Source organism: Pteronotus mesoamericanus, unplaced genomic scaffold (assembly GCF_021234165.1).
Source record: "Pteronotus mesoamericanus isolate MK-2021 breed Mesoamerican mustached bat unplaced genomic scaffold, CSHL_Meso_final contig_181, whole genome shotgun sequence".
NCBI lineage: Eukaryota > Metazoa > Chordata > Mammalia > Chiroptera > Mormoopidae > Pteronotus > Pteronotus mesoamericanus.
Window position 1 is genome coordinate 11,053,561 of NW_026555077.1, and position 20,743 is coordinate 11,074,303.

General features: G+C 45.4%; 1 protein-coding gene across 1 annotated transcript in view; it reads right to left on the bottom strand.

The window, feature by feature from the left end:
* LPAR3 (lysophosphatidic acid receptor 3) overlaps positions 1-20,679 on the bottom strand; it is a 46,406-nt gene extending 25,727 nt beyond the window's left edge. Inside the window, exon 1 of the mRNA XM_054566831.1 lies at positions 19,929-20,679. Coding sequence (XP_054422806.1) covers positions 19,929-20,664 — 736 coding nt within the window. The 5' untranslated portion in view covers positions 20,665-20,679. The remainder of the gene's footprint in view (positions 1-19,928) is intronic.
* Between the last annotated feature and the right edge of the window lie 64 nt (positions 20,680-20,743).

Consider the following 20,743-nt stretch of genomic DNA (forward strand, 5'->3'; position numbering starts at 1 on the left):
CTCACCCTTAGACACAGAGGGACTTCCCAGGCACAGTGAGTGGCAGCTTCTCTCTGTGACCACCTTCTGACAGACTTCATTTTCAATTTTCATTTCTTCTCTCCAGTTGTCTTAAAGCACATTTAATAATGAACGGGTCTCTCCCGAAGCCAAGGTACAGGGGGAAGGACCTATCAGGGTGTGCTGGTCTCACCCTCTGCACGCTGGAGGGGCAGTGGGTCTGCTCTGCACTGCTCTAAGTTCCAATACATGTAGGCAGTCATATCACTGGGGAGAGAGGCTGCGTGCAACTCCCCATCTGCTGAACCTTGGCGGACGCCCACTGATGGATTGTCCTGGTTCAGATCCTAGTCTACACTAACAGCACTGCTCTTCTAAAGAGACACGGGCACTTCACATGTTTATTCACCTGAACATGGCCTTCTTTAAAGTAAGCAGCCCAGTTATCCTCTCCTGACAGATCAAAAGTCAGTGAAGCTTTGGGGCTTATTTCTGGAACCCTCCAAATTGCTCCTTTCTTAGGGCTTTCGCACTAGATAGATCTTTCCCTCCGGATCATCCCCAAGCTCAGCTCTTATCACATTTGAGTTTCTGTTCAGGCATCAAATCAGCAAAGAAACACCGAGAACCACATTTAAAGTAGCTTTGCCAGCTCTGCTCTGTATCCCTTTCCTGCTTTATTTTTTCATCAGAGATCTTAACACTGTTCGGCATTACATTCTAAAGTATTTGTTTATAGTTCGCCCACACTAGAATGTAAGCTTCTGAAGGCAGGGGCTTTGTTTTGTGCACCACTCTATTCCCAGGGCCTAAATAGGGCCTGGCCAGTGGTAAATCCTATTTGAATGACTGAACAGGAACAGAAGCCAAATATCTCAATTTCTAGCTCAACATGTGCTCACCTCCCTGTGAACTCTAATTCACTACTCTATGCTTTCTGCCGTTGGTTTGCTGACAGGGGTCGATAGATGGATGCTTTCTTATGCTTTCAAATGTCTTGTGCTAAAGCAGAAATGCTTCATTTAAAGGTATGTGAATCATAAAAACCCAGTGTTGATGGAAAGTGTAAGGAGAAAGAGTGCTGCGTTGTTTGTGGGAGTGTGGATTGATATAACCTGTTGGAGGACAATTTAGAAATATCTAATAAACAGGCATTTTCTTGACCTGCTACATTCTTGAATAATACAGTTCATAAAAATAGTCTCACAAGTGCTCAAAGATGTATATACAAGGATGCTCACTGCAGCATTATTTGTAATGGTGAAAAACTAGAAGTAGCCCATAAAATATCAAGAATTCAGTGTGGAGTACAATGTAATCTTGTACAGTCACTGAACAGAATTAGACATGTAGATACTGACTTAAAAAAATATTCCAACATACATGGTCAAATGAAAAAGGCACACTGGAGAACTAGCATGAATAGTAAGAGCACACTTCTGTACAAAAACCATTATTACGTGTGTGAGTGGTACATACACACTTTCATTATTTGCAGGAAAAATGTCTGCAAGACAGCATATCAGATTGTTAACCGTTGTTCTGATCTCTCTAAACAGAGAGGACTGCAGAGGACTCCCACTCTTTAAATCATGCGTTTCTGTAATGTGTAAGTTTTAGCAACAAGCAAGTATTACATTCTAAACAATAAAAATAATAAAGGTTTTAAACATCATTTCAGCTCTGGAGCCAAAGCATTTTAATATTTTTAAAACTGTTTACATTCTGAACTCTAGTCTCAACATTTAGATTAACAAATTCTGTCACCTCTCTAGGTTTCATTTATTCCTAGTCCATAAAATGAGGCTAGGAACTCTTGTCCTGTCTACTGCTCAGGGTTATTGGGTGGCTAAATCAAATTCATAGGACAAATTTTAAATGCATTTTAACACCATGAATTCCGAGAAGCCATTATGTTATTGTTAGGCTTCTTGTTAGCATTATATTTTGCGTACTCCTAGGAGGCATTTGTGTTATGACTTGTACAGGTGAGGAAACTTGGGAAGAGAGAAAGTAAATCTCTCTCTCGGAGAGCAGAACTGGAATCAAATACTTGGACTTGAAGCCCTTGTGCCACCCCGCTCGTCACCCAGCGAGAAGGCCGATGCCAAGGCTCTGGAACCACAAACGCTGCGAGAAGAAAGCGACGGGCAGAGTCAGGAGCAGTAAGAAGCACCCTGGGAACTACAAATAAAGTAAAACCGCAGGGGAAAGTCTGTATGTTTCTTATCCTGCAAAGCGTGTTGGTCCATCGTCACAGATAATCTTGTAATTATGCTCAAATACATGCTTTGATGCATCTATTTGAAGAAACAAGAACAGTTTAGGAAAATCTCTTTATTCAAGATTTTTTTAAAAGATGGAAAAATATAGGCTTTGACAAAACAAACATGTCTTTACTTGGAGGAAACAGGAGACTTGGAGAAAGCAGAGACAGTGCTTCATTCCACCAGGCAGCAGAAAGAGAGACTATCCACTTGGAATCTCTAAAGGTTTGCCTGCTATGGCAATGCTACCATCATATACAAGCAAGGTGTGCAAACCAGAGGGCCCGAAAACATGTTCTACCTGTTCCATGTAGCCATGGTCCTAAAAGTTATGACTCTTACCAAGGCTTTGAAGACGAAGGCCCATTTCTAAATAAGGCAGGTGGGCTCCAATTCCCTCAGCATCAAGCAAACATATTTTAGCCCAATATTACAAAGTTCTATTAATTTTCCAGCACCAAGGGTCTAGTAAGAAAATAAACAACAGAGTAAGTTTATGGATCATAAAAAATGATCAAAAAGGCTTCTCAGATAAATTATCCTAAGTGTTAAAAAAGGCATTTTAAAGATATTTCAGTTATATGGCATAAACAATAGGCAACTGCCAATTACACTGCCCCTAGACGTTACTTCTTAAGTAATAATTATTATTCTCTCTTCCTTGGGAGTGCCATCCAGAGGTGCTTCATGGCAATTAAAGATTCTTCTTACAGACTTCTTGGCTTAGGTAACTCAATTCAAGAAACATTTCTTGAGCCCAACCACGTACAGCACACTGTGCAATATAAAGATAAATGTGGTCCCTGCCTCAAAAAGTTCACCTAACAGAGAATAAAAAATTAGAAAATATAGGCGTAATTTTCACTTTTTTGAAAGTTCTAGTCCCCAGGCAATTTTTATTTTCCAGATGCTATCACCACAGGCTCCTGTGCCCAGTTCAGACATACTGTTGCTGAAGACACATAGCGCAAAACCAGTAAACCTTGTCATCCGGTTAATTTTAGAAGTTCCTTTTCCCCTCGCATTTATAGCCACTTATATTTCTCTGCTTTTTCTTTTAATGACTTTTCCATATGCAGCATTCTCTAAATATTTTTGGGCAAGATTTCATTCCCTGCTTCCTCAAGAGTGCAATAATGCTGGGAGCACAGTTTGCAGGTCACCGTGAGAGGTCAGTGAGACGTCCCCTGGTGTTAATAGCTTGAGTAATACTGTTTTCTCCTTCAGACCACACCATTAAATTGTTTTCATTACCCACAAAGGGATTATTTTGTGTCAGAGCAAATGAGATGTGAAACAAATTCAAACTGGCTAATTTCACCCTAACAAAATAGTTTATTCCTCACAACTAAGAGAACAAGGCAATGACAAAAATTTGTTAAGTCTCTTTATGATAGGCAAGCAGAAAGGAAGAAATGTATTAAATAGATGGGTCCTATTAAAGCAATTACACAATGTCAATGTGCTGAGGGTTTTGAGGGGCTACCCTGTGGTTTATTCTCCTAGACATTAGGGTTGGGGGGTATTTTCCAAAGGTTTTAAAAGAAATGATATCTCGTGTTCTCTAGGAATATCAGAGACTCAGCTTTGGGCCTCTCTATTTCATCGAATCTCTTCTGTTTCTAAGTCGCCATTTTCTTTCTTCTTTCAGTCACCCAGATTTAAAACTTGGAAGCTAGATTCACCCTTTGGCTGCTCCCCGCGCGTCCAGTACATCTCCATCTCCTGAGGCGTCTATTGCTTTACTGTCTTTTAAATCCATTTTTCCTTTCCCTTTCTCACTGCTATCACAGTAACTCTTGCCTCTCAAGTGTTTCCGGATGAACTTAGAATATTCAAAACACCGTGGTAGTTTCTTCAAAATAGGCATGTTAGGGTTCTGCCAGCAGACCCCTGACTTAGAAACTGGTCTGTGTGTACAGGAAGGGAGAGAGCTCACGCACATGTTGCAAATGTTCCCTGGGGATCCTGAGACAAAGCACCACACCGCCTCCAAGAGCCACTTTTCTATAATAAACCAGTTTTCCATAACTGGTTGTCTGGTCCCGCTTTCTGCAGCTCTCCAAACCAAGCCCTTGGAGCCGGTTAGAGACCACCTCTGATCAGGAGAAGTACAAGGAGCCTCAGTGTAGCCTTAATTCTGTGTCTACTTTATCTCCACCCTGCTAATTAGGTCTCCATGGAACCCACCTGGTCCAGGTCTGCTGCGGCTGGGCCTCTCCCCAACTCCTCTCACCCTCGCAGGGACCTGCTGGCCTTTCAGAGGATGTATCCACCCATCCTGATCCCCAGCCTGGCCCGGGGAGGCAACTGGTCCCTACTCCCTACAGCCGGGCTCCCCTGACTGTGACTTCCTGCTGATCCCAAGGAGGCGTCCTGTACCTGGTTGTTGGAGGAAGTGGCATCTGTGTTCTCCAGACCTTCATCCTGGACCCCAGTCCTCCCCTGCTGGCTCTTGGGCACTGTCTGAGGGCCCGCGCTGCTGTGCTGTCATCCAGGATTTGTGCCTTTACAGTGAGGTGTCTGTCACTCCCCCGGCACCGCCTTATAAACTGCAGTCACAGGCCTTTGTGAGCCCAACACAACAGCCTGGCCCCAGCCTGCGGCCGCCCCATCTTTCACCTGCGGCAGAGCTCAGACAGCAGCAGCTTGTAGGGGACAGGCGCTTTCCACCTGAATGCGGCCAGCCCTTGCCTGCGCTGCTTCCTTAACCTTAAATGCAGGTCCTGCCGTCACTTTGTGACCTTTCCTCGGTCTGGAGTGTTGGAAAAGCTCCACCTAGGAAAGCTGCCAGTTCCCAGGGAGCCATTGGTGAGAGGTCAGAGAATGACCTCACGTGCCAAGGGAATGCTCAGAGAGCTTTCTAGGAAATGCAAGAGGAGCCCTGGGATCCTAGGGACTGTATCTCCTATGGAGACAAGAGTGCTGTGAGCTTGGCATCTAACCTTTCATGCTCACCGCATGAAAAGTTGCCTCAGCTCAGTGCCCCCGACTGATAAATATTGTATAAGGCATGCATCAATGTGCTCCAACAAGTCTTTACGAGACCATAAGAGAATGAAGCCTCTCTTACAGAACCCTCAGACCCCAGTCTACTCTCTTTTCCATTGTCCACAGCTGCCCCTGGCTGGTGAGCCCTATGCACCCTGGCTTGGCTGTGTTTTCTGAATGTCCGGTGCCAGGTGAAGCCAGTCTCTAAATGATCCAAGAGGGCTGCTCTCTCCTGAAGCCTCCTGAGGCTGCCCTTACATTCCCCGGGCCCTAGAGCCTAACCCTAGGGCCTTCAGAGGGGCTGCAGAGCCAGGTAATAGCGAATTCCTCAGTTTAGAGATCCCATCCTTCTTTGCCAGACCCAGAGACCACAGCCCCTCAGGCTGAGCCCGACTGCCAGGTCTGCATCTGGGCCAGGTCTAGACCTGACTCTTCTCCCTGCCCCCAGCAGAGAACTCTCCTATGTTACCTCATTCCTGAGCTTAAGGGAGTCTGAGACGGCCCTCAATTTAAGAGCTTCCAGACTGTCCCTGTGGGGCCCCAGACTAGCTACTGTGTCTTCCCAGATGACAGAGTCCAGAATCCAGAGGCTGGTCTTGGTATTGTCCCTGGGGACCACTTTCAGAGACACCCCCCCCCCCCACCAGTCAGGAGGATCTGCCTGATCCCTCATTATACAGAAGCCAGCAAAGAAGAACCAGGACACCTAAAGACATTCCAGGCTCATGCGAGTGCTGCTCTTCCTGACTGCAAGCTGCCTTGAAGGAGAGGAACAATATTTCTCCTCCAAGTTAGAACAAATGGAGGAGAGTCCAGTTATTACTCCGGAAATTAACATTCGCCTCTTGGAGGACCACTTCTACGTCCTTGTCAAGGTCCATCCCATGCTACTGAAAAGCCACAGTTTTAGCTTCTAAGCTGCACGGAGAATCAGTGTGTCCAGAGGAGCTCTGGTCTGCCATGCCACCTCAGCGTCTTCTGTGGTTCCCTGGCTCCAGAGGAGGACACGGGATGCCACTCAGGATGGTGTTCATAAGTGTGCCGTGTGTCCCGAAAGTTACAGCAAGGCATACAGGTGGCCGTGCCGATCCTAGGAACTTTGCTCCATGTCTTCCAGTGTCTGAGCCCTCAGAGATAAATTCAGTACAATTGCTCTAGAGCCCAGACCCTTCAAAAGAAGCTAACTACAAGGAGCCCCAGCATGCAGGAGCTTGGAACACATCCCGGGGAGGAAGACACTGACTTTCCAAGGCAGGAATTATTCAAGTCATGCAAAAAATCCTGACCTTCCATTTGTGGGGTTCTTGAGGTGAGCCCAGACAGGAGACGGACTTTTCTGGATATAACACTTTACTGTATAAGCCTTGTCCTGGACCCGGATAGGCAGGCTCAGAACAGACACAGAGCAGGAACAGACCCTTCCCTGACCTGTCAGTGAACCCAGTTTGTACAAGCTGTAAGTGGGAGCCCTGAGACTATCTCAGTCACGCACCTCCGTCTACCTCCCGTCGGGGCTCAAGCTGGTAACACAGAGCTTCGCTTCGCCCTGGAAACAGGCACCTGCCCTGGAGAAGACAAGGAAGGAGGCCTCTATGAAAATACCTCTTGCAACTGAGGAGATCGATCATGAGACAAGGCACCTGGCTGGGGGAGTGAATTTGATGAGACCCAAGTCCCCCAAAGTGCCCTGCATCATAGTAACTTGGCCCTGGGTTAGTTGAGGCCAAAGGGTTGAAGTGAGCAGCCACGGCCAGCCTCAAGATTGTGCGCGTGGCCCAGCCAGTCACTCAGGGCCTGCGCTCACAAGGACCCTGTACTTGGCTTAGAGCTCTGCTGTGGCCATCTTAAATCCTCAATAATTTTATCTTTGAACTTGTTTTCTGTAAGTGAAGCCTGATGGGACAATGGAACACAGGTGTGAGTAGAGACGGTCTGCAGAAGAAAGTAAAGAACTTCTTTTTTGAATCCTCACCTAAGGATATGTTTATTGATTTGGTGGGGGTAGAGGGGAGAGGAGAGAGAGAGGAACATTGATGTGAGAGAGAAACATCAATTGGTTGCCTCCTGTATGTACCCCAACGGAGGATCAAATCTGCCACCTTTTGGTCTACGGGATGACACTCCAACCCACTGAACCACCTGGCTGGGGGGAAAGTAAAGAACTTTGTATCTTAGCATCTTTAGTGGTACTTTTTTCCCTGCCCTCTTTTTTTCTCCCCACAAGAGGCCCAGTCCTGTCAGGAGGCCTGATGTAATCGCCTCCAAAGTAACCAGCTAACCTGTGAAAGAGGGAATTAAAGACATAATAATCAGCAGGTACTCTCTGGAGATCTCTCAACGTCTAGTCCCAAGCCTAGCAAACAAACAAAAAAAAACAATCTTTTGTGCCTTAGGATCACTCACCAAGTCAATTCCAGTCCCAGGACCACCTGGTACTCTCTTCAAACTCCCTCCAGCTCAAAAAAGAAGTCCATTGGTGAGAACCAAGACACAGGGGCCCTGCATTCCTGGAAGCAAATGGTGAGGGGCTTAGCATGACCGAAGGTTTGGGAAGGACGTGTTTGGAAAAAGAAGATGGCAAACCAAACTGTGAAAAGGGGCTTGTAGTACCAACTAAGGAGTTTAGGCTTTATCTAGTACGCAAGGGGAGCCAAGAAAAGATTAGGCAGTGTTGACTGTGCTTTTCAGGAAGATGCTCCAGCTGGTGGTAAGGAAGGTCTGGGGCCAGAAACACCACAGGAGGGAATCCAGACGGAGACTGTGGTAAGCAACAGAATGGTGAGGCTTTGTCTAAGGGATGTGGTGAAACGTGAGACACCACTCCAGTAGACTTGTTCACTAACTGGACAGAGGTGGTGAGAGGGAGGGCCATGCCTAGCGGTCCATCTTGGAAGGCAAGGCAGATGGGACCTGCACTGCTAACACCCAATTCGGCATGTGGAGTAGGCTTCCAGGGGAAGAGGAAATGTACAGTGCCTGCAGCGTGTCCAGGTGTGCGCGCAACAGGCAGCCGGAGACAGAGACCGGGATCTGCTGAGATGGGCTGAGGGCTGAGACGCAGCTTTGGGAAGCACTCACAGAGGGGCCTTGCTCCCCGCCGCAGGAGTGAGGACCATCACCTCATGAGAACTTGGGGAGTCAAAGGGGCAGAGGGCATTTCAGGGATGGCCAGAGACGAAAGAGACCAGACAAGAGATAGAGAAGGAACAGAAGGGGGATGAAACCATAAAGCTGTAGCATGAAGCAGGCAGCCACGCAACAGGGAAGTCTAGCCAGACCCCACTCAATCGGACAACTAGACAGCGATCTGTGGTGGCGTCACCAGCACAGTCTCAGCAGGGGCAGAGCTGGCCAACCATGGTTTGAGGTATTAATAGGATAATAAAGGGAAGGAGAGAGACAGAGCAGTAGTTAGAAAGGGGAGGTAATGTCAGGGGCTGTATTTTTAATGGTCAAATATACAGGAGTGGAAGAATAGGGATGAGAGCAGGCGCCAGGGAAGGCTGGAAGCAGTGGGCTCCTGGAAGCTCAAGGCAGGGACGGGAGCATTTGCATGTGTGCTAACCTGGTGAAGGGAGGAGAGCTGGGGACATTCGTGCCAGATGACTTCTATTTTCTCCAGGAGAAGGAAGCAGGAAGAGGATGTCAGCTAGCAGGGGAGAAAAGCAAAGCTCAAAGGCTTTACGGAATCTTAGATTCCAGGATGGATACCTGCTCTCTGCTCCCTGCTCCCAGGTTTCTCTAACCCTGGTCACGTGCTGTTCCATCCCTGGGCTCCTGCCAAAGCTCACACTCCACTCCCTGCTTCCCTTCCCCCCTCCTGGGCCTCCCTCCCTGTGTAGACTCAGCCTGTTGCTCACAGATGTGCTCTCCTACAGTGCCTGCTGGGACAGGCCAGCTCTGCCTCTCTCTGGCACCTGAGCTGCCTATGACCGCGCCAGTCCCAGCAGTCTCCATCGTGACCTCTCTCTTCCCCCACCCACCTCCCATGGTTCTAAAACTCTGCTCTTCATTTAGCAACTCCCACCTTCCTCCTGACCCACCAATCCCCGAGAGACCCTACAGGTGCTCTCCATTGCCAGATGAAGCAATTTAGCGGTGGGGCTGAAGACTGGCCACAGACCTATTTAATTTGGCCTGCAGACTGTTTTAACAAAAGCTAGATCTATCCAGTCAGCCACAAGTGCCACCCTTACCTACCGAATCATACCCACCCCAGGCCCAACTCACACACCAATGCTATCTACCTGCTCTCTGCTGGTGTTTGATGATAAAGTCCACATGATCTTTGGATTCAAGGCCTTCTATTTTCTGGCTCCCATGTGCCTCTCAAACCAGACTGTCATCACTATGGAAACCCCTTACTCCAGAAATCAGTCTGCCCTGTACCCCTTCCCCACTCCAGGCCCTGGTCTGGCCTCCCGAGATATGTGCATGCTTATCTGCCGCCCTGGCCACCCTCCTACCTGCAATGCCTTGCCCTCTCCTCTCCACTTGTCATCCTGAGATCTGGCTTAAATCCTCCCTCTTCAAGGGTCTCTATAGTCCACAACATTTTTTTTATACACCATGACCTTTGTGTATATTTCTTTGTTGTCTTTTCTTTCTTTTTCTTTCTTTCTCTCTTTCTCTCTCTCTTTCTTTCTTTCTTTCTTTCTTTCTTTCTTTCTTTCTTTCTTTCTTTCTTTCTTTCTTTGTTTCTTTCTTTCTTTCTCTTTCGTAAGTTTTCTATTTCCTCAGCTAAGCCTATTAAAAGGATTCCTTATGAGTTGTACACAGGAAAAGCCACGCAGAGCAGATCTGCCCCTGTGTAATCTGTCTCACACATGAGCCAAGCCTGACTCATAAACCTTGGTCTTCTCCTGACGGCCATTAAGCATTAGAGCGAGCACAGAGTCACGGAGCCTTGGGGCAGAGGCCACATCTTATAGTGAGTATACTGCCTAGCACCTAGTAGGTACCCAATACATGTTTATGACAGGTAAGTACAAAAAGCAGAAATCTCTTCTTGTTCTGAAAACATAAAGGCTAAATAAAACAGGTCCACTGGCGGGCAGTAAACTCTGACTTGATGGAAAAAAACTACCCTTGTTGTGAGTCGCTGTCACTGAGACATCCCAGGCCAGGTATTCTCCACCCCAGCAAGAAGGCAGACCCACCTAATGAAGCAGGAACTTGGAAGACCAGAGCTCTGGCCACAACACTAGCAATGATTTAGACACAAGGTGAACTTGGGCAAATCTCTCAACAGCTATTGATTCTTCAAGGTAATGGGATCCTACCTTCTCACACTCTGCAGAGTTACACTATGCACGGGCTGGGGAGGCAGAGCGGGTGGCTAGACTGGATGGACAACAGGGGGAAGGGCTGCTGGCCTGTGGCGTCCCCCAGCCAGGACTATGGGTCTGCCTGCCCTTTCTCCCAGCTTCTGTGTGGATCCCTAAGGCCTGTCACAGGCTGAGATTCTAGCAAACACCCTTTACTCCCTATTCCCAACCAATCTGTTTGCTTTAGCTACTCACTAGTGGCAGCGGTCCCCAGCGGGAATTTTAAAAGTACAAACAATGTAAACATGGATTTGATAAAATTCTGCCATGGGTCAGCACACGCCGTGCTAATCCAGGTGTTAGCCCAGAGGGGTGACAGGTAATAATCGCATTCTCCTTTGGCAGCAATCAGGGCCCCAGGAGAAGGCATTCCTGAGTTCTGGAACTCTAAACCTCCCAGGAGGCTGAGTGTTGGCAGAAAGGTTGGATGTAGTTGGGTAATGGAACTTTGCTGCTATGTGAATAAGCCAGAGAAAGACAAATACTGTATTTTATCACTTACATGTGGAGGCTAAAAGAAAAACAAAAGCCAATTTCAAAAACATGGAATGAGAGCCCCTGTAGGAGCTTGAGGGCTTTGATGTGTTGAGAGGAAGGGGGGAGCTGTTAAATGCAGAGTAGGGGTTTTCAGACCAGAGTGGTTTTTGTCAGGGGCAGAGGGAGGGGAAACTGGGAGATGTCAGTCAAAGGTACAAAACATCAGTCATCAGTCCTGAGGATCGAATGTACAACTCGATGACCACAGTTAATAATGTGGTATTGTATACTTGAAAGTTGCTGAGAGTACGTGTTAGGTATTCTTACTACAAAAAAAAAAAAAAAAAAAAACAAAGCAAAACTTAATAGCTATGTAAGGTGATGGATGCGTTAATGACCTTAATCTTAGTAATCATTCCACAATGTACATGTACATCAAATCATTATGTTGTACACTTTCACTACATACAATTTTCATTTGTCAATTATTTCAGGAATACTGGGGGGTAGGGAAAGAGGTAGAATTTGAGAAGTGTTTATGTACCCTGCACTCAGGAAATATTCAATAATTGTTTATTTCAGCCTAAAGAGGAGGGTTTCGAGTTTCTACAAAGAAGAAAAGCCAGGAAAAAACAAGTTCTGAAGGTGGGAGTGTGACTGGGGGTGAAGGAAGCTGAGCGGATTGCCACGACGAGCAGGACTGAAAGGGTGTGCGGGGGAAACGGAATGAGGAAGGCAGGGCGGTGATTACACTGGCAACAAGGACAATGCATTGGAAAAATGACTTTTGAACTGACTGCAAAGGGAGGCATCTGCAACAGCAAAGCAGGGGAAAAGAAGAAGACCCCCCCTGACCTGAGATGACAAAGGGCTAGGCCCAGCAGAGGCAGCGGGGAAGGGACAGAGCTAAAACTGTGGTGGGGGAAGAGGTGTCAAGGAGGGGAGACACCTGAAAACGCGGGATGGAGTGGCACGCAACAGTGGGACTTCCACGAAATTTTTGAAGCTGTCTTCCTTCTATTATCAGACATTTTCTCAGTCACCATCATCCCCCTCAGAATGGAAGGGTCTGCCAAACACTGTTGTTGGGAGCAGCAGTTGGGAGGAGAGTACACTTTTGCACTTACTCATGTACAGTCTGCCCTGGAATAAATGCTTCTTCCCTCCATGAAGGCCCCCGTTGCAATGTCCTGAAGTGCATAGGAAAAGCGTCTACACAAAGGTGCTCCTTGGATTAGCTCTTTCAAGACAACAGTATGAACATCCGTGGACTCAATGTACTAAGCTTTGGTGCCTGGGTGGCTTAACCCTGAAAAGAATTAGGCATTCTAATAGGCCTGCACAGCAACAAGAGAGCGCCCGCGTGCCAACAATCTGATCATTTCACTCAGCATTTCTTAAGGCAAAGCTTTAATTTTTTTTTAAACAGTATTTGATTACTAAGGCATGCAAGGCAGCAAATATTGAAAGCAGGCTTCTGTGATAGAGAAGCCACTATAAGGCCACAAGGCTGCAAACAAATGTTTCAGAACTCCCAGGGGCTCTCGTTAGCCTCTTTAGGCTCCCGGTTTTTGCATGTGCACAAGTGTGTGTGTGTGCGCGCGTGCACACGTGCGAGTGCATGCCTCCCCCCTTTTTTAAAAATGGATCAAGGACATTTCTTTGATGAAGGCCAGAAACAGTTTCAAAGGGTTCTGGTCCCCATTCTTTTCCAAGGGCAAATTTCCAATCTTAGTAAAGATGCTAATAGTACCTCTGATTAACTAGGCATCCTGGTAGGAAGCATTAGCAAGATGAGGACAGTTTCTTATGAGAACTGTCTTGTAGGTCTACACACAAGATATTGATGCTGTATTACGGGATTCTTATTAAGCTAACACTTGATGGTCAGGGTCTCACTTATAATGTTTTATTCATAACTGTTGCAAAAGGGAAATGAATTATTAATGCAAAGATTATCTGTCAGAGACAGGAATCATTAACAGAATTTCACTGGGGCCGGGTTGGGGGGCTGGTTATAGGGACTAGCAATGCAAGAACAGAGCTTTTCAGTCCTGTGGTGACCCCATGTTCAGATTGGCCCTGATCCACAGGAACCAAGCCGGCGCAGTTCACCAGCTGTCAGGTAGCCTCTGCAAAGCACACCAGTTAGCTTCCTCCTGGCTACCTGTCCACATTACAAAACCTGCCATCATGATGGCACCAACAGTAGGTCTCTAGTCCCCACTTCTACAGCACTTGTGACATTCCTGGGGAGTGGGGAAGGCATTCTGCTTGAATACTGGGCAAGGCCCGTCAGGGTCAAACTAAGGCGTAACAGGAGTAGCTTACTCTCCTTAGTACTTGACACTTATTAGATAAGTTGCTTAGTACTTACAATGTGCTGAACAACACATTATGCGAAGTACTTTATGAGTATTATCTCATTGTATCCTCAGAACATTGCCATGCCATAGGTACTGATACCACCTCTGTCTTATAAATGGGGAAACTAAGTCACAAAGCAGTTAGGTACATTGCTCAGGGTCACACAACTTGGAAGTGGCAGAGCCAGTATTTAAATCTGGTCCCCTCCCTATTCCAAAGCCCCTATCTCTTGCCATTTACTTTAATGAACATAAAGTTTGAAGACTATGGAGCTGTCATTCCTGGGAGGCACTGTCATAACCATTACTATCATGCTGCAAAATCTTCAGCTACACTTGGAGAGGTCAAGTGACGCTACAGAAATAAACTCAACTAGAAATCAAGGGACATATGGGTTATATACCTCTTCACTTGGCTGATGCTGCTCCAGCCCCAGGACTTACGAGAGGCTGCTAACTAACCTTGAAGAGCGGGTTCCTGGAACCAACGTGCTTGACTCTAATCTCAGCTCTTTCTAATCATCAGCAAGATAATGAACTCCTCTGGGCCTCAGTTTCCTCATCTGGTAGTAAGAACAGAGCCTCCCTCACAAAGCTGTCAGAAAGACTGAATGAAATAAAACATGTAAAATGCTAAGAACCACATATAGCACAAAATGAGGATTAACTGTAATTATTTATACCAGTTCAGGTCTATGGGCAAAAGGCTTAAGTCCACCCGAGTTTCCTGACCTATAAACAGATCTGCAGAGTTGTTACAAGGATTAAGTAAACTAAAATCTTAAAAGCATATGACATGCAGACCTCCTCATTGTAGGCACTCACAAAACATTCGTTTGTTTCCCTCACTCTTCCCAACATAGCACTATCACTTAGTCTTCTAAGACTCCAGTCCCCCACATTATACAATGAGATACCCACTCATTCCCCAGCCACTGCGACCTCACAGGCATGTCACAGCCAGGGCATGCCAAAGGCCAAGCTGGATGTGAGGAAACCGGGGTTCTACTTGCACTTCCAGCTTTCGAAAAGCCACTTACCTTCCCTACACCTCGATTTCCTTATTTATTCATTCTATCATAATCTCAACAAGTGTGTTACAGACAGCATGCTACATGTTAGATATGCAAAGATAGATAAAGTATCGTCCCTGACTTCAAAGAATGCACATTCTAGTTCAACATAAAAGCATATAGACAATTTAGTGTGTTGATTAATGTATAGACAAAATAAAGGTGGCCCAAAGGAGGTAGCAATCAGATTTACAATACCTAGGTAGGACAAGGAAAGATTCAGAGAACATAGACCCTGGAGTTGAGTCTTACAAGATAAATGGGAGTTTCCCAGGTAGAACCAGAGGAAAGGTATTCCAGCAAGTGCAAAGGCTTAGGGATGCAAAACCAGGAACTGTAAATAATTAATCATAGCTGAGTACAGGGTGCATCTCGGGGAGTGGCAGGAAAATAGGATAACATCATCCCCACTTACCTCACAGGATTTCTGTGAGAATGAATGAGAACAATGAATTAAGTCACTGAAAAGCACATAGTGTTGCAGAAAATATTATGCATGATTGCTAGTAGTACTCTAACAAGGCTCACTATGGTTTTTTATTTCACCCATTTCCTAGCATGAGAACTCCAAGCATTGTTTCTTCTGTCACCATCACCTTGTCTCCTCTTCCTCTCTCCTGAGAGAAGGGAGAGAGGATTTAGCATGACTCTAAATGGAGGAAGGGTGGGGGGAGAAATGAGAAGAAAACCATCCAGCTCTTTGCTTCAATTACCACAAACCTTTTAAAGTCCCTTAACTATAATGTTTCTCATATTTTAAAGAATTTAGTTCTCATTGGCAAAAAAAAACTTTAACCCTAAAATTGTGACTTTTAAAATGTTCCTGACCATAACCCATAGTAAAAAATACATGTTATGCCATAATTCCAGTACACAGACACACACACACACACATACACACAAACCCCGTTCATTATAAAACATTACTTAATACCTACATGCAATGCACTCAAACAGTTTCTCTTCTATTTTATGTCATTTAAAAAAGTGTCAGTTACAATCTCCTAATTGATTCCATTATTTGCTACTGGGTCACAACCTGCAATTTGAAAAACACCACCCTAAGAGACAGGAAGGTTTATGGAAGACTTCAAAAGTATGGTTCACAAATCCCTTCAACCTTTCTTTTCTTTTGCATTTCAAGACATTGCAAAATAGAAACAAGTCCAGCCTATTTTCTGGGGAACAAAACACCCCTATGTGCACTCTTCACACGGTGTGTTGCCTGACAATAATTGAAAGGTTTCCATGTACGGTTTCTTGTGTGTTTGGTTGCTGCAGGTGATAAGGCATTTTGACAAGCAGAATTTCAAAAGACAGGACTCTCTTAGGCAGGGCCTTGGTGCCCCATGGAAACTAAGCTCATATGTCTCCAGTGTCTTTTCAATGAGAACATTCAATAAGCAACTTCTTTCCCGTAAAGGGCCCAATCACACATCCTAACCCAGAAGTGAGCAAGCATTCTGCCTCAGGGCTGCTGAAATGGGAACACAATGATTAGATGCCTTTCCAATCATGCACATATTTAACATTCACACCACCATCATCACTACTACCATCTCCCTCAACAAGGAAAGAATCTGCTCCCCACCCAGCTCTGTCCGTATAATGTTGTGTCCAACCAAAATCCTAAAGCTGGAAAGAGACACCAAGGTCATCTGGTCTACCTCTCTCCTTCCAAAAAGTATGGCCAACTAAACTTTTCCAGCTCACAGTTGAACTATTTCCCCTTGTACCACAACGTGCAGCTGTGCTCCACAAGGCTTTCCTTGTGGAACAGCAAAAGGTCTAGAGGTTCCTACCATCACACTTTTAATTATACTGTTTCTCCTTCTTAGGATGTTTTTCCCTCCTGCCCATACAAATCCCACCCATTCATTCAGATCACATCCCTAGCTCTCTAAGAAGCCTTCCCCAAACCCTACAGACATGTCCATCCCTCCTTCCTTTTCTGAAATGAGATTCAGCTCACAGAATTCATGCAATCTTTTGCCTTTTAGATGTTAATATATATTTTATTGACTTTCTACTAAAAGATGTTAAAAGAAACTTTAATCTTAAATTATCCTTTCTTAAAACATATATAACAAAGAGTAAATAGAAAGGTTTAGCATTTTTATTATGAAGATATTTAAATCAGGTAATCATTATAGAAATAAACTTTAAGCTATTAATTTCCATATACTCAGAACCAGTGACAACAATCATGGTAGATGCCAGCACTGCTGATTTTTCTGATACACTATCACACGAGAGACACTTGTCTCAGGCAACTGAATTCTTACACGTATAAGACAGAGCAACTGAGAGGTTTCCTCCCTTAGCAGATACTGTGGTAGATGTTCTCATGGACAAAGACTCTGTGCTTTGATACACAGTCAATTCAACGAACCCTGTGTTGGCCTTGGTTACTTTTTGTTATAATGGGATCACTGAATTTTATAACTTTGAAAGAACTTAAAGATTACCTATTCTACCTTAGGTGAGGAAATGTAATCCTGCTCCCCGCCTCAAAAAAAATGGTGAGCTACTGTGCTTCAGAACAACCTTGTGGAAAATGACAAAGTTAGTGCTAAAACCAAAATCTTTTTTATTTAAAGAAATCAGAAGCTGGAGGTCTGAAAACCTCATACCACCTGGCTCTTCAGTTTCATTTCCCCTGTCACCAAACTTCCCGTCTTCCACCAGATCCCTGTCTCACCACTGAGGAACTTACTCAAGTCCCCAACACCACACTGTCTTCCTGTCATTAACCAATTCCCGATATCGTTCCATCTTGATGCCACAACTTCTCTTGTTTTACTTGGCAATCCTACTGTTTATGCCAGCATTTCCCTTATCTAATACCACAGTTACCCAAACCACACAGTTGCTTTATTTTAAACCCTTCTGTATGGTCCAGACAAAGTTACATACAAAACTGAAGCTAGTGACTGTGACTGTCTCACAAAGAGTCCTGTTCTCTCCACCTGGGATCCCAGAAATCTTTCCTAGCTCATGCTGCATATGAACATAACACACTGGAGAAAGAAAGTTTTCTCCTTAATCAGGCAGGTACTCTCTCAAGACACATAGCCAAGAAACAATCACGCTTGCAAGTTAAGCAGGGAGAGTAGCAGAGTTCATTTAAACTACCAATAAACAACAAACTTTACTCTCTACCAAAAATATCCTCTCTAGCTCAAGGGTAGAAACATTGATTAATTGACCCCTCCTTTTCTTATTCTTGTCTATGTTCTTGTCAAGGTTCTCAAATAAGAATGAGGTGGCAAAGCAGAAAACAGGACAAAGACGAGACCAGTAAAAAGTCCGCTCAAATCAAAACGAGCTGGAGTGTGGTGATGAACATATGGACTCTGAAGGCCGACTGGCCAGTCTTGGTTCCAGCAGTAATAGCTGCATGACTCTGGGCACACTGCTTGAATGCTCTGCACGGTTTCTGCATCTGGTAAATGGGGTAATAGTAGTACCTACCTCACAGGGTTGCCATGAGTATTAAATAAGTTAATATGTGTAAAATACTTAGGACAATGTTTGACCCATATTAAACACTACATAAATATCTGTTAACTAAAATAAATCCTGAGTTGGAAATTATTTTAACATCATGTTGTGTGTCTGCTGGTCTCCAAGTTTTACCAGCAGTTTCAGGATTTAGAGACAGTCTGATGGTTCCCATACCACACCACATACACCCTTCACCCCTGGATGTGAATTGTTCTCCAAGAATTCATTTTATAATCCCTTTGCATTGGGACGTGACAGGAATCTACTCCTGGATCTCTCACTAACAGTCCCCATCACTGCAGCCACCACACACGGAAGACAAGGCCTGTAAAACCACAAAAGTTTGTGTCTGCCCACACATCACAAATTCTCCCTGTAACTGGGGACTAGAGCTGGGGGACAACAGGCCACTTACCACCGAGAAAACAAAATGAAGGGAAAATTCTTCGCGCCAAATGTTTTTTCTTGGCACAGGGCCCACAGGGCAAAGCAAACCTCTGCGGCTGTCCTGGAGCCTCTCCTCCCTCTCTTTCTTCACTTTACTTGAATCGAGCTCTTGGGTACATTAAATTTAGCCTGTCCTCACGGTCACTAAAACACCACCACTCTTCTTAATCCCAAAGGCTCACGCGACTCCTTCTCTGAGGAGAATTACTACCGCTGATCCTCCTTTCCCTTTGGGGCTTCCCTCCCTTGCCTTCTAGGACGCCATATTCTCCTGGGTTTTCTGACCACTCCTCTGGACTCCTTTGCTGGTTGTCCCTGCTTTCCCCTCCTCCTCACACTGTAGAGTCCTGAGGCTCATTCTTTGGTCCTCTACTCTTCTATGATGAGCTCATCCTGTCTTGTGGTTCAATATACCATTTCTTTCTTCAATGACTCTCAAATATCTATCTCCAGCCCACACCTAACCTTGAACTCCTGATTCATACACCCAACTGCCTACTCAGGGACTCCACTGAGATGCCTAATAGGATCCTAACCTCAGCCTGTTCCAAACCAAACTCCTGGCCTTCCCTGCAAATCTCCCCCTCCTCTGTCTCCCCCATCTCAGTAAATAATACTTCCCACTTCCCCCACCCCTTCTCACCTTCCTTCATACGTTACCAACCAGCAAATTCTGTCAACTATACCTTCAGAAACATCCAGAATCTGACCTTACCACATCACCTCCAAGCTGCCCTCTAGTCCCCATCACTATTGTCCCTTGTAAGAAAGTCTCTCATTTTTGCCCTTGCCCCACTATGGTATTTCCTCAAAACAGCAGCCAGAGAGGTGCCATTAACGTGTAAGTCAAACTGTTGTCACTTCTTTGTTCAAAACCTTTCAAGGGCTTCTCATCTCACTCAGAAAAGCCAGAGTCCTTATGGTAAGTTCACAGTCCTACACAACTGGAGTTGCCCCATCCTGCCCCCCAACATCTCTGACCTCATCTCCTCCCACTCGCCCCTTACTCCACTCCAGCCACAATGGCCTCCTTCTGTCCAGGGACCCTGTGCTTATTGCATCTCCTGCCTGGGACGCCCTTCCCCAGACACCCACATGCTTGGGTCCCTCATGACCTTCACATCCCTGCTCAAAAGTCATCCTCTAGATGAAGCCGCCTCTCACAACACTTCTTAAAATTGCAAACTATACCTGCTTAGCACTCCTCATCTTCCATCCCTGCTTTATTTTTCCCAATGAGATTCCTCAACCTCTTATTTTATAAATTTTATAATACAATTATTTTGTTTATCCCTATTAGAGTGCTCATTTTGTCTTCCCCTACCAGAGCGGAACCTTGAGGCAGGTGGGGGTTTATGTCTGTTCTTGTTCACTGCTGCATGCCTACTACCTAGTAAGTGCCTTGCATGCAGCAGGTGCTCAATAAATATTTGCTGAATGAGTGGTAATAACAGCTCACTTGGTTCCTCTTACCTAAGACAGTCATCACTGTCTTCATCAGCTTCATGGGCGTCCTCCGACGGCTGATGGACCCACTGGTATGTGGAGACAAGACGTTGGTTTTCCTCTTGACATACATGTAGATCCGCAGGTACACCACAACCATGATGAAGAAAGCCACAAGGTTGGACACAGTCCAGAAAATGAGGTAACTCCTGCTGTAAACGGGGGCCAGGGAAGAGCACGCAGAGATGTCACACAGGCAATTCCAGCCCAGTGTGGGGACTGCCCCCATAAAGATGGCAATGGCCCAGACAAATAAAATGAGCAATATCACCCTCTTTTTGGTCAGGTTGCTGTGGACCCGCATCCTCATGATTGACATGTGCCTCTCCACAGCAATAACCAGCAAATTGGTCAGGGAGGCTGTCAAGCTGGTGTCCAGAAGCCCCTGGCGGAGGAACCAGCGGTGGACAGTCAGAGTTTTTGAAACAGGGCCAGTGTTGAACATGAGGAATACATAGGCAATTCCGGCGAAGAAATCCGCAGCAGCGAGGTTGGCCAACAGGTAGTAGAAGGGGAAATGAAACTTTCTATTTTTAATCACCGCTGCGATGACCAGAGAATTAGAAAAAAAAATAAACAGACAGAAAAATGTTCCAACACATAAAACAATCACAAGCTTCGTTCCTGTCCAGTCATCAGCGGTGTCAATGTTGCTCTTATTATAAAAGAAGTCCATCTGCTTGTCATAGTGACACTCATTCATTGTGGAGAAGCACTGAACATCCTGGAAAGAAATTCAAAGAAGAAACAAATATCATTCTTTGCAAAATCAATCAATAAAT